The 14440-nt window shown below is 41.4% G+C and overlaps 1 protein-coding gene across 10 annotated transcripts in view; it reads right to left on the reverse strand.

Moving 5' to 3' along the window:
* The window catches only part of LOC147010336 (transient receptor potential cation channel subfamily M member 4-like), a 582375-nt gene that overhangs the window by 166147 nt on the left and 401788 nt on the right, over positions 1-14440 (reverse strand). For 9 of the 10 annotated variants that reach the window (XR_015052249.1, XR_015052248.1, XM_085858968.1 and 6 more), the window contains one exon: positions 5805-5966. Coding sequence is in view for 8 of the 10 variants with exons in the window: in XM_085858968.1 (XP_085715094.1) it covers positions 5805-5966 (162 nt within the window). In the remaining 2 variants the exon portion in view is untranslated. The remainder of the gene's footprint in view (positions 1-5804; positions 5967-14440) is intronic. The other variant, XM_085858967.1, reaches the window with a different exon arrangement.

Here is a 14440-nt window from a genome sequence, read left to right on the forward strand (position 1 = left end):
ACTCTTACATCATTTCCAGTTCATCTCTGACTCACAAAGAAATCACTAGAAAATTACAGGATGTTATGGTTTTGAAAAATTTCCCAATGAAGGCTTGCCTAGGCTTGCCCAGGGAATTTCCAAAGGAAACCACACCCACCAGTCTTTCTCTATAAAAGCTTCAAACCCAGGCTCCATTTTAAACATTTGTTTTTGCTGGCAATGGTGTTCTGTGTGCTTGTCTCGAACTGTCTGTCTTCTTTGGAACTAAACCTTCAAGTTGATGAACTGGATTCAAACCTCTTATCTATTGAGGTAAGATTTTTTATTTTCCTATTTTCAAACTTTGATTGAAGCATACTCATTTAATAATTAAATAACTTAATTAATACATTATTATTTTCTCTCACAGGAAATTGTGTCTGAAATACGAAATGAAAATACTGCTTTTGCTACAACTTGGGGGAAATTGTTGGCTTGGTTGAAGACCTTGAGTGGGATGACTTTGGTGTTCCTTGGAACTCTCTGTCTTCTATGGAACTAAACCTTCAAGTTGATGAACTGGATTCAAACCTCTTATCTATTGAGGTAAGATTTTTTATTTTCCTATTTTCAAACTTTGATTGAAGCATACTCATTTAATAATTAAATAACTTAATTAATACATTATTATTTTCTCTCACAGGAAATTGTGTCTGAAATACGAAATGAAAATACTGCTTTTGCTACAACTTGGGGCGAAATTGTTGGCTTGGTTGAAGACCTTATGAGCGACCAAGACCCACAGAACGAGTTCGTCCTTGATGACCCAACCAAAGAGTTATACCTTGGAGACCAGCAAAATCCTGAAAAAGAGTTTTACAGCAATAGTACTCATTGTGAGTTATCAAGACAATACCCACTGAACAAGTTATACCTTGATGAGCCAGAATACAAGTTTTACCTTGGAGACTCACAAATTTTGAAAAAATCAGTAAATGAGTTCTGCCTTGATGGTTTAAATAACTACCTTGGAGACTCAGGAAAAGGGTTCTGCCAAGATGGTTCTAAATATGGGGCCTACCTTGGAGACTCACAAATTTTAAAAAAATCAGTAAATGAGTTCTGCCTTGATGGTTTAAATAACTACCTTGGAGACTCAGGAAAAGGGTTCTGCCAAGATGGTTCTAAATATGGGGCCTACCTTGGAGACTCACAAATTTTAAAAAAATCAGTAAATGAGTTCTGCCTTGATGGTTTAAATAACTACCTTGGAGACTCAGGAAAAGGGTTCTGCGAAGATGGTTCTAAATATGGGGGGTACATTGGAGACTCACAAATTTTGAAAAATCAGTAAATGAGTTCTGCCTTGATGGTTTAAATAACTACCTTGGAGACTCAGGAAAAGGGTTCTGCCAAGATGGTTCTAAATATGGGTCCTACCTTGGAGACTCACAAATTTTGAAAAATCAGTAAATGAGTTATCCTTAAGAGACTTTGTAAGTTGGTTTTACTTTGAATACTTGAAATGTGGGTTCTGGATTGATAACTCACAATGTGATACATATCTTGGAAACTCAACGGGAATGTGGTTATACCTTGAAGACTTGGAAAGTTGGGTTTATGTTGGACACTTGAAACTTTTTTGGGGGCTTTTATTTATTTATTTATTTATTTATTATTATTATTATTTTATTTATTTATATTTTGGAGACTTTTGGAGTTGCTATCACTCTTTGGGATCTAAACCTATCGATGTAGTTCTTTGTTGGATGGTGCTTGATGGGAGCAAGATCAAGAAAGTTCTGGGAAGAAAGTGCAGGCTTACTCCCCTTTTTACGTCATCAAACCTGAAAGCCTTAAAAGAGAGAATTGGAAGAAGAGAAAAAAAAACGTAAAAGATATATATATATATATATATATAGATATATATATATATATATATATATAGATATATATATATAGATATATATATATATATATAGATATATATAGGTGGAAATCTCATTTTGAAAAAGACTGTGTTGGGTGAGGATTGAGTTGGGGTTGAGATTTTGAATGTGAGGGTTGGGGTTGAGATTTTGAATGTGAGGGTTGGGACACACACACATACACATCAACAAACAAAAGTTAAGCCTTGACTATTCAGTTGAGGATTCTGTGTTTGGGGTTCACAGATCTAAGAACGTCCCCCTTGACACACATTATATACTGTTATACACCTCGGACTTGGCCCTCGAGTGTCCACAACGGTGTATAGTAGGAGGGAGTGAAGCGCCAACCTATTGCTCCCATTGCACACACACACACAAACAAAAGTTAAGCCTTGACTATTCAGTTGACTTGACTATCTGTTAAGCAAAACAAACAAAAGTTAAGCCTTGACTATTCAGTTGAGGATTCTGTGTTTGGGGTTCACAGATCTAAGAACGTCCCCCTTGACACACATTATATACTGTTATACACCTCGGACTTGTCCCTCTAGTGTCCACAAAGGTGTATTATCTGCTTAGTTTTGTCTTTTGTAATTCCTGTGAATAAAATGAACCTAAAATCTCTTCCCCTTCCAAATCATATATTTTATAAGTCCAAGGAACTGTATCTATTACATCAACAATTTTAAAAAGTTATTTCGTCCATCGTTCAGTAAAACCCTTTTCAAAAAGAAATATTCTAATTGAACACCTAGTCAATGAACAGCTAAAAATCAAGTCAATGAAAAGAAAGAAAGAATCACAATTGAACATCCACTCAATGAACTGTTAATATTCTAATTGAACACCTACTCAATGAACTGTTAATATTCTAATTGAACACCTACTCAATGAACTGTTAATATTCTAATTGAACACCTACTCAATGAACTGTTAATATTCTAATCAATGAAAAGAAAGAAAGAATCCTAATTGAACATCTACTCATCTAATCAATGAAAAGAAAGAAAGAATCACAATTGAACATCTACTCAATAAACAGTTAATATATTCTAATTGAACACCTAATCAATAAACTGTTAATATATTCCAATTGAACACCTAGTTAATGTACAGAAAGAAAGAATCCATATGAACACCTACTCAATGAACAGCTAAAAATCAAGTCAATGAAAAAGAAAGAAAAGAATCAAGATGAATACCTAGTTAATGAACAGAAAGAAAGAATCCATATGAACACCTAGTTAATGTACAGAAAGAAAGAATCCATATGAACACCAAGTCAATGAAAAGAAAGAAAGAATCCTAATTGAACACCTAATCAATAAACTGTTAATATATTCCAATTGAACACCTACTCAATGAACAGAAAGAAAAGAATCAAGATGAACACCTACTAATCAAGTCAATGAAAAGAAAAAAAGAATCAAGATGAACACCTACTAATCAAGTCAATGAAAAGAAAAAAAAAGAATCAAGATGAACACCTACTAATCAAGTCAATGAAAAAGAAAGAAAAGAATCAAGATGAACACCTAGTTAATGAACAGCTAAAAATCAAGATGAACACCTAGTTAATGAACAGAAAGAAAGAATCCATATGAACACCTAGTTAATGTACAGAAAGAAAAGAATCAAGATGAACACCTAGTTAATGTACAGAAAGAAAGAATCAAGATGAACACCTAGTTAATGAACAGCTAAAAATCAAGTCAATGAAAAAAGAAAGAAAAGAATCAAGATGAACACCTACTAATCAAGTCAATGAAAAAGAAAGAAAAGAATCAAGATGAACACCTAGTTAATGAACAGAAAGAAAGAATCCATATGAACACCTACTCAATGAAAAAGAAAGAAAGAATCCATATGAACACCTAGTTAATGAACTGTTAATATTCTAATTGAACACCTACTCAATGAAAAGAAAGAAAGAATCCTAATTGAACATCTACTCATCTAATCAATGAAAAGAAAGAAAGAATCCTAATTGAACATCTACTCATCTAATCAATGAAAAGAAAGAAAGAATCACAATTGAACATCTACTCAATAAACTGTTAATATATTCTAATTGAACACCTAATCAATAAACTGTTAATATATTCCAATTGAACACCTAGTTAATGTACAGAAAGAAAGAATCCATATGAACACCTACTCAATGAACAGCTAAAAATCAAGTCAATGAAAAAGAAAGAAAAGAATCAAGATGAATACCTAGTTAATGAACAGAAAGAAAGAATCCATATGAACACCTAGTTAATGTACAGAAAGAAAGAATCCATATGAACACCAAGTCAATGAAAAGAAAGAAAGAATCCTAATTGAACACCTAATCAATAAACTGTTAATATATTCCAATTGAACACCTACTCAATGAACAGAAAGAAAAGAATCAAGATGAACACCTACTAATCAAGTCAATGAAAAGAAAAAAAGAATCAAGATGAACACCTACTAATCAAGTCAATGAAAAGAAAAAAGAAGAATCAAGATGAACACCTACTAATCAAGTCAATGAAAAAGAAAGAAAAGAATCAAGATGAACACCTAGTTAATGAACAGCTAAAAATCAAGATGAACACCTAGTTAATGAACAGAAAGAAAGAATCCATATGAACACCTAGTTAATGTACAGAAAGAAAAGAATCAAGATGAACACCTAGTTAATGTACAGAAAGAAAGAATCAAGATGAACACCTAGTTAATGAACAGCTAAAAATCAAGTCAATGAAAAAAGAAAGAAAAGAATCAAGATGAACACCTACTAATCAAGTCAATGAAAAAGAAAGAAAAGAATCAAGATGAGCACCTAGTTAATGAACAGAAAGAAAGAATCCATATGAACACCTACTCAATGAAAAAGAAAGAAAGAATCCATATGAACACCTAGTTAATGAACTGTTAATATTCTAATTGAACACCTACTCAATGAAAAGAAAGAAAGAATCCTAATTGAACATCTACTCATCTAATCAATGAAAAGAAAGAAAGAATCCTAATTGATCACCAAGTCAATGAAAAAGAAAGAAAGAATCCTAATTGAACACCTACTCAATGAACTGTTAATATTCTAATTGAACACCTACTCATCTAATCAATGAACTGTTAATATATTCTAATTGAACACCTACTCAATGAACTGTTAATATATTCTAATTGAACACCTACTCAATGAACAGAAAGAAAAGAATCAAGATGAACACCTAGTTAATGTACAGAAAGAAATATTCTAATCAATGAACTGTTAATATATTCTAATTGAACACCTACTCATCTAATCAATGAACTGTTAATATATTCTAATTGAACACCTACTCAATGAACTGTTAATATATTCTAATTGAACACCTACTCATCTAATCAATGAACTGTTAATATATTCTAATTGAATGTTGATAAATGGAATGTATTGCTATGGAACAAAGTGACCTGGTTGATAACACCCCAACTTTTGCCATGATTACATCATTCGCTTTTCACCGAGGAGACACGAATTGCAATTGGAGTTCTTTTGCCGAATGCTTATCAGCCCCCTCCACTCTCCCAAAACATATAAATACCAGGAAATGTAATCTTGGTTTAGTGCAAATCATTGTGGATGTATACCATTTCAGTGGGTTGTACTCCATAGTACTATGTTAATAAAATTATCTGATGCAATGTACTTTCCGTTGTGGACAGTGAATTAATTGTGGCTTACATTTGAGTAACAGGATTTACATCGAGTCAGTTAAAACGTTAACAACAAAAATTCTACAACAGGAGCATGCAAGAAGGCAGAGTTAACCGAATAAAAAGGAATGCAATTTACACACACGGCACTGAAACGTTTCTAGTTAAAAGACGGGCCCACACACAGACACACTGCCCCCCCCCCAAAGAAATGGTGGCCGCGGCCTTTATCAATACCCCCAGCTCGGAAGGAAGGTGAGCTGGAGGTAAGAGACTGGCTTGGACCTTCCCACTTCGTTCGGTTCTCGACGATCTCACCCGGCAGGACTCCAATCCATAGCACGATGCCGCTCCAAGCACCAGGGACGGAGGGTTGCCTTGGGCACTGGCACGCTTCACCTGCAAAATAAGCGACGGAGCAGGCAAGCAAGTTAGCTAGACAGGCAGGCAAGCGATTCTCCTCCAGCTCACATGCAGGCGATTCACGGCAGGAAGACCCTCTCACTCTGAACCAACGAACCCTCCGACTCTCTCACTCGGTCGCCCCCACACGATTATCCCTCTTTTTGGCAGGTGGGAGGGATCCGTCTCGCGTCATTCCGACCTTATTGGACAGGCGTGTCGGGCAATCTCCCGGCCATCCGAGATTGATCGGGGGGAGGTGCTCATGTCTCCGCGACATACATATATATTACATATATATATATATATATATATATATATATATATATATATATATATATATATATATATATATATATATTCATATACATATATATATATATTCATATACAGTGTATGCCCCGGTTAGAATAGGTGTACCATATTCCTGTGTGTCGTAAGAGGTGACCAGCGTTGCGTCAGGAAGGGCATCCGGCGTAAAAACCTATCCCAAATCATTATGCGGACAACAAAACGGATTTCCATACTGGATCGGTCGAGGCCCGGATTACCAATGACCACCACCGGTACCGGTGGTCAACAGGGTACCAGTGTAAATTGTGCTACTGCTGGGAGAAGGAGGAGAAGGAGACGTGGAAGGCGAGTCCGGAGGCAGTGGGAGAGGGGGAAGGGTAGAAGTGAGGAGGTGAGAGTTGGAACTCTGAATGTTGGGACAATGAATAGCAAAGGGCGAGAGTTGGCTGATAGGATGGAGAGAAGAAAGGTGGACATACTGTGTGTACAAGAGACCAAGTGGATGGGGAGTAAGGCTAGGAGCATTGGAGGTGGTTTCAAACTGTTCTACCATGGTGTGGATGGGAGGAGAAATGGTGTCGGAGTAATCCTGAAGGAAGATTATGTCAAGAGGGTATTGGAGGTGAGGAGAGTGTCTGACCGAGTGATGAGTGTGAAGTTGGAAATTGAAGGGGTGATGATGAATGTCATCAGTGCATATGCCCCACATATGGGGTGTGAGGTGGAGTATAAAGAAGATTTCTGGAGTGAGTTAGATGAAGTGGTGGAGAGTGTATCCAAGGATGAAAGAGTGGTGATTGGAGCAGATTTCAATGGGCATGTTGGGGAAGGGAATAAAGAGGATGAGGAGGTGATGGGTAGGTACGGCCTCAACAAGAGAAATGTGGAAGGGCAAATGGTGGTAGAGTTTGCAAAAAGAATGGAAATGGCAGTGGTAAATACGTATTTCAAGAAGAAAGAGGAACACAGGGTGACGTAAAAGAGTGGAGGAAAGTGCACACAGGTGGATTACATCTTAAGCAGGAGATGCAACCTGAAAGAGATTTGAGACTGTAAGGTGGTGGCAGGGGAGAGTGTAGCTCGACAGCATCGATTGGTGGTCTGTAGGATGACTTTAGAGGTGAGGTTGAGGAAGAGAGTGAGGGCTGAACCAAGGACCAGATGGTGGAAGCTGAAGGAGGAAGACTGTTGTGTGAAATTTAGGGAGGAGGTGAGACAGGCGTTGGATGGTGGTAAAGATGGGTGGGATGATTGGGCAACTACAGCAGAAGTGGTGAGGGAGATAGCTAGGAAGGAACTTGGTGTGACATCTGGACAAAGGAAGGAAGATAAGGAGACTTGGTGGTGGAACGAGGAAGTACAGGAAAGTATAAGGAAGAAGGGGTTGGCGAAAAGGAAGTGGGATAGTCAGAGAGATGAAGAAAGTCGGCAGGAGTACAAGGAGTGGCGGCAAAAGGCAAAAAGAGAGGTGGCAAAGGCCAAGGAAAAGGTATATGACGAGCTGTATGAGAAGTTGGATGCAAAAGAAGGGGAAAAGGATTTTTACCGATTGGCAAGACAGAGGGACCGAGCTGGGAAGGATGTGCTGCATGTTCGGGTGATAAAGGACGCAAATGGGAATGTACTGACGAGCGAGGAGAGTGTGTTGAGAAGGTGGATTGAGTACTTTGAGGAGCTGATGAATGAAGAAAATGAGAGAGAGAAGGTTGGAAGAGGTGGAGATAGTGAATCTGGAAGTGGGGTGGATCAGTAAGGATGAAGTGAGGACTGCTATGAAGAAAATGAAAAGTGGAAAGGCGGTTGGCCCAGATGGTATACCAGTGGAGGCATGGAAGTGCTTAGGAGAGATGGCAGTGGGGTTGTTAACCAGATTGTTTAATAAAGTCTTGGAAAGTGAGAGGATGCCGGAGGACTGGAGATTAAGTGTACTGGTCCCGATTTTCAAGAATAAGGGTGATGTGCAGAGCTGTGGAAATTAAAGAGGGATAAAGGTTGTTAAGCCACACCATGAAGGTGTGGGAAAGAGTAGTGGAAGCTCGATTGAGAGGAGAGGTGACGATCTGTGAGCAGCAATATGGGTTTATGCCAGGAAAGAGCACCACTGATGCGATGTTTGCTTTGAGAATGTTGATGGAGAAGTCGAGGGAAGGCCAGCAGGAGTGACATTGTGTGTTTGTGGATTTAGAGAAAGCTTATGATAGGGTGCCAAGAGAGGAGTTGTGGCATTGTATGAGGAAGTCGGGAGTGGTGGAGAAGTAAGTGAGGATCGTGCAGGATATGTATGAGGACAGTGTGACAGCGGTGAGGTGTGCGGTAGGAATGACGGACCGGTTTAAGGTAAAAGTGGGATTGCACCAAGGATCGCCTCTGAGCCCTTTCCTGTTTGCAATGTTGATGGACAGGTTGACGGACGAGATCAGACTGGAGTCTCCATGGAGTTGATGTTCGCGGATGACATCATGATCTGCAGGGAGAGTTGGGAGCAGGCTGAGGCGAGCCTCGAGAGGTGGAGGTACGCACTGGAGAGAAGGGGAATGATAGTCAGTCGGAGTAAGATGGAGTACATGTGCGTAAATGAGAGGGAGGGTGGTGGTATGGTGCGGTTGCAAGGGGTTGAGGTGGGGAAGGTGGATGGGTTTAAATACTTGGGATCAACTGTCCAAAGTAACGGAGAGTGTGGGAGAGAAGTGAGGAAGAGAGTGCAGGCAGCATGGAGTGGGTGGAAAAGAGTTGCAGGAGTGATTTGTGACAGAAGGGTCACTGCAAGAGTGAAGGGGAAAGTATATAAGACGGTAGTGAGACCAGCGATGCTGTATGGTTTGGAGGCGGTGGCACCAACAAAAAGACAGGAAGCGGAGCTGGAGGTGGCAGAATTAAAGATACTGCGATTCTCGTTGGGAGAGACGAGGATGGATAGGATAAGAAATGAGTATATCAGAGGGACAGCGCAGGTAGGACGGTTTGGAGACAAAGTGAGAGAGGCGAGATTGAGATGGTTTGGACATGTGCACAGGAGGGAAGAGGAGTATATCGGGAGAAGGATGTTGAAGATGGAGCCGCCAGGCAGGAGGCGTAGAGGAAGGCCAAAGAAGAGGTTCATGGATATGGTGAGGGCGGACATGCGGGTGGTTGGAGTGTCAATGGAAGATGTGGAGGATAGAGCGAAATGGAGACGGTTGATCCGCTGTGGCGACCCCTAACAGGAGCTAGCCGAAAGAAGAAGAAGATATATACATATACATATACGTAAACATATATACACATATACATATATATGCATTTACATATATATATATATATATATATGTATATATATATATACATATATATATATATATATATATATATACATATATACATATATATATATATATATATATATATATATATATATATATATATATATATATATATATATATGTATATAGACAGTAGTTACGGATTTCAGAATCCGGTCTGATGAATGCATCCACACATCCAGATCCTCAGACAGATATTTCCTTCAATGCATGTTCAGATTAGCCCCATCCCCATGTTTAATGGGATTTTAAATGTGATGCATTGAGAATGGTGAAGAATAGATCCCCTCTCTCATGGGAAGCTTTTATTTTTCTTTACGACAGACACGTTTACACACATTTCTTTCACGAGCGCTGACACCCACCCTTATTTTTGCTCAGCAAAGTTTATGCACATATTTATTTTGCGAGCGCCGACACCCGCCTTTTTGGAGCACATGGGATGTCATGGTAACGGTGCGCAAATGTGGCGGGGTGAGCTTTGTGGGATTCTGTGCCCACCGCGACGGGCCGGACATATAAAAACGAATTGGAGGTCCGTTCTGGTGGAAGAAAGCGAGAGAGGAAGCACGCGAGAAGAGAAGCGAGCAAGAAGCGGGCAAGTGAGCCAAAAATAAAGCGAGAGTTGAAGTGCGCGAGGGAAGAAGCAAGCCAGAGAGGAAGCGTACAAGAGAGGAAGCGTGCGAGCCCGCCAGTGAGCAAGCGAGCATGTAGTGCGTGTGTGGGTGTCTAACCAGCGCCAACAACGAGACAATTCATCCTTCCCAGTGCTTGAGCAAGCAAGCGTGTGGTGCACGTGTGGGTGTGAGCAGCACCAACAATGAGTGAGGGACGGGTCGGTCACCGAGTGAGGCGCGGGTCAGTCACCGGCGGACTGTGTGGGTCACTGGACGTCACCAGTTTCGTGAAGTGTGAGGAGCTGCCCGTGTTCTCTGCAGCAGGGTCTAAGCCCGAGAAAGACGATCTCGGTGCCCTCCCAGACATCGACTGGCATTCAAGGCTGTTCGTGAGAGGATGCACGGTAAGGCTGGGTGCTGGCGACGGACATGACACGCACACAAATTTCAGGACGTTTTCACTTCACGGACAACTGCTCTCTGGTGAGCGAGACAACTCTTCTCCCTCCCCCCCCCCCCCCGAATGATCTGCTGGGTACCCTTGTCTCTGCTTAGCTGAAAGAAAGTCAACCCCCGATAAGCATCCGCTCTCTGTCTCTTTCTTGTCATTTTGATTGATTTTGCCTGTAGTCCGGGAGCCAACCTGTGTACGAGGCTGTTTTAGGGTTGGACCTTACAGCCTCTGCTATAAAATTTTACACCCCCAGGATGTTTAGATATATGTTTGCAGTTCATGAAAACCAATGTTGGCAATTCATAAGCTCTTGCGAAAAATTTTGGCGGCCGTTTTTGTTTGAGGAAGATTTGAAAAATTTGATAAAACAGCAATTGTCAATAAAATTTCTAAAAAAATTAAAAAATCACATTCATGAAAAATAAATGTGAACTAAATGTAAGAATTCAATCAGTGCATTGTAAAATGACAAAAAAAATTGCCTTTGTGAAAGTAAACCTCGTAAAAGTACATAATTTTGTGAAAAATGCCTTAAAAATAACGTTTTTTGAAGATGGCCTTTAGAACTTTTCTTATCATAGGCAGATGCTGCATTAGAATACTAATTTCTCTTAATGTGATATGAACATGGTATCCATGGCTAATTAAAACAGCAAATTTGATTGAGTTCTATCAATTTTTAAAGAGAAAATTAACATTTTTGTCAACCAAAGTTACCCCTACCCCCAAAATCCTCTTACTCTATTGAACACAGTTCGGTTAAGGTTTGCTGGATCCAGGTTGGGTACTTCACAGTTCACTCTTCCAAAGGAAAATTCAATGGTGTTTGGAGTGACATGGCCCTGGAGCAGACATACAACAATGAAGGGAAGACATCTCTGTTCAAACGCATATCTCAGGCACCAGCTGCTCGAGATAAATATGTGAAAACAGCACCATTTCTCACAGCTGTATCAGAGAACATAAAGTCTATGGCTAATCTAGGCCAACAGGAATCTACTCATCATGGAGAAACACAGAAGCAGGCAACAGAAGAACATATGCATGTTGAGGAGATCAAGAAAGTGATATGCCAGCAGATGATAAACCCATTCCAGTGTAACAACCAAGTGGTTCTGCTCAATAGAGCAACTAGTGAGAAGGCTGCTTCAAAAGACTTGGTCCATGCTCAAGCTAAGGGCATGGAAGCCATTATGAAAGCAGAAGAGGTGGTCTCTATTAAGATTGAACCACTGAAGCTGGTAACTTTCTCCTCACAGAAGAAATCAAAACCATCAAGGAAACAGAGTTTAATCAGGATCTATCAAGATGAGACTGCAACTACACGTGTGCTGTGTTTCTATCGAGATGCCGACCCAGTCACAAGACAGATTGCATTTTCCCATGAGTGGACAGACTATCCATCATCCCTGTTTGAGGTTGATCCACGCTTAGCACAGGGGGTTGTAATGCGCAAAGGCAACGAGTCTGATTTCGTGGCAGTGCTAATTGCTGAAGCTGAGCAGGATGTTGTTTTACAGCTGCCATCATTACCACAGAGTGACCTATACACAGTTTATCTGGTAGACACAATGGCATTTGTAAATAAATACCAAAAAATGGGTGCGAAAACATTTGGTGAACTTCCCCAGCTGTATCTTCGCAAGCAGGTGTATCCTGCAGTTGAAACCTGAAATGTGCAACTGTGTCAACATCATTGGTGATCAGTATGATTTTGATGATAGCCATACTTTGAAGGGTGATGAGCAGCAGAGGAGAAACCAGACAGACCAGGCAAGACAATTCTCACCATCCAAGAGTCTAGAAATTCCGGACTGGAATTTATTCATGAAGAATCCAAGAAATAAAGGAAATCTTCAGAACTTCATTGGCACTTCCCTTTGTGAGAGTCCTGAAGCTATTCCGGATGGAGTGACCATCATTCTTGGTAGTATGATGGAAAACAAAGGTCACACTCTTTCCATCACATCAGCATCAAGTTCAGTTCTGGACTTACCTTGTGAAGAAAATGAAGAGGCAGACACAAGGATTATTGCTCATCTTGCGTATTGTGTGGAATATCTTGATCACCATCGAGCTGTTGTGCATGCAACAGATACAGACATAATTATGCTGTGTATATATCACTTCTGCTGCTTGAACACATTGCAAGAACTCTGGATACAACGGCAGAATCAATACCTACCTATTCATGAGCTGGTAGAAGTGTTGAGCAAGAAGTACCAGAAAATCCTCTTGATGTCGCAGCTACACTTCTGTGCACATATGTGTTGTGTGGATGTGACACAGTGAGCTACCCATTCAGAAGGGGAAAAGAAGAGGTCAGGTCAGGTATGGGAGCATGTGCCAGAACAGCGCGTCGCTGCGTCCACTTTCCGCCGGTACTCCAGGGGCCTCCGTCTGGCCATCCCCCAGGCAGATGCCAGGCCCATCCCCATCTCCTTGAGATGATGGTCAACCTGCTGCAACCATGAGGCACGTGGTCGGCCCACTGGCCTCCCACTCATGAGACTCCCTCGCTGAGAGAATCTGGTGAGCAGGATCAGCGTCAGGAAAACGAGCCACATGTCCATACAGCCGCAGCTGACGCTCACGGACTATGCAGGTAACAAATCTCATCCGAGTCTCTCTCAGCAACCGCTCGTTGGACACAAAATCCGACCAGCGATAGCCAAGGATTCTCCGAAGAGACCTGGTACCAAAGGAATTAAGTCTCCGTCTCAGATCCTTGGTCAAAGTCCAAGTCTCGCACCCATAGAGCAAGACTGGAAGTACCAAGGACCTGAAGACTCAGACTTTCGTCCTCCCGCACAGGTACCGGCAGCGCCACACCCCATGATCCAGTGAATCCATGACTCCCCAGGCCCGACCCAGACGTCTATTGACCTCCGGCTCACAACCTGCGGAGACATGAATATCACTGCCAAGGTAAGTGAATCTCTCCACGACCTCAACATCCTCACCACAAACAGACACAGACAGGACAGCAGCATCCAAGATGTCACCGAAAGCCTGGATCTTAGTTTTGACCCAAGAAATCCGTAATCCCAACGGCTCCGACTCCTCATTCAGCACCTCGAGGGCCCCCAAGAGGATGTCTAAAGTCTCCGCAAAGATGACTGCATCATCTGCAAAATCAAGGTCTGAGATCTTGACATTGCCAAACGATGCACCGCAACTTGATCTCTCCGACATCCTCCCTAGAATCCAGTCCATACAAGTGCTGAAAAGTGTGGGGGCAAGTACACATCCCTGACGAACTCCAGTAACAACTGGAAATAAGTCAGAGATGGTACCACCACACTTCACAGCACTCTCAGTACCAGAGTAGAGTTCAGACATCAGATCGATCAGTTTCGGTGGCACCCCACGAATACCAAGAATCCTCCAGAGGACATCCCGATTCACTGAATCGAATGCTTTACAGAGATCAACATAGGCTGCAAGCAGCCCCTGCCGAAACTCTCGTCTGTGTTCGGTGAGGACACGAAGTGCAAGGATACGGTCAATCGTTGACCTCTTTGGTGTAAAGCCTGACTGCTCTGGACGCTGGTGCTCAAGCAGATGGTGGCAAACCCTATCAAGAATTATCCGAGCAAAGACCTTGCCCGGCACTGAGAGCAGCGTCACCCCTCGGTAGTTTTTGCAGTCTTGGCGATCACCCTTCCCTTTCCAGAGAGGGACAACAAGGCCCCTCTTCCAGTCAGTTGGGATGATGCCTGTGTTCCTGTGAAAAGAAGAGCGGCACAGGTTTCTCTGGGACTGATAGGAAACCTTCCCCACCTTGTTGATTTTGGAAGAGATAGT

The sequence above is a fragment of the Eptatretus burgeri genome, chromosome 16 (genome assembly GCF_056783735.1).
Source record: "Eptatretus burgeri isolate ZD-2024b chromosome 16, Ebu_testis_v1, whole genome shotgun sequence".
Lineage (NCBI taxonomy): Eukaryota > Metazoa > Chordata > Myxini > Myxiniformes > Myxinidae > Eptatretus > Eptatretus burgeri.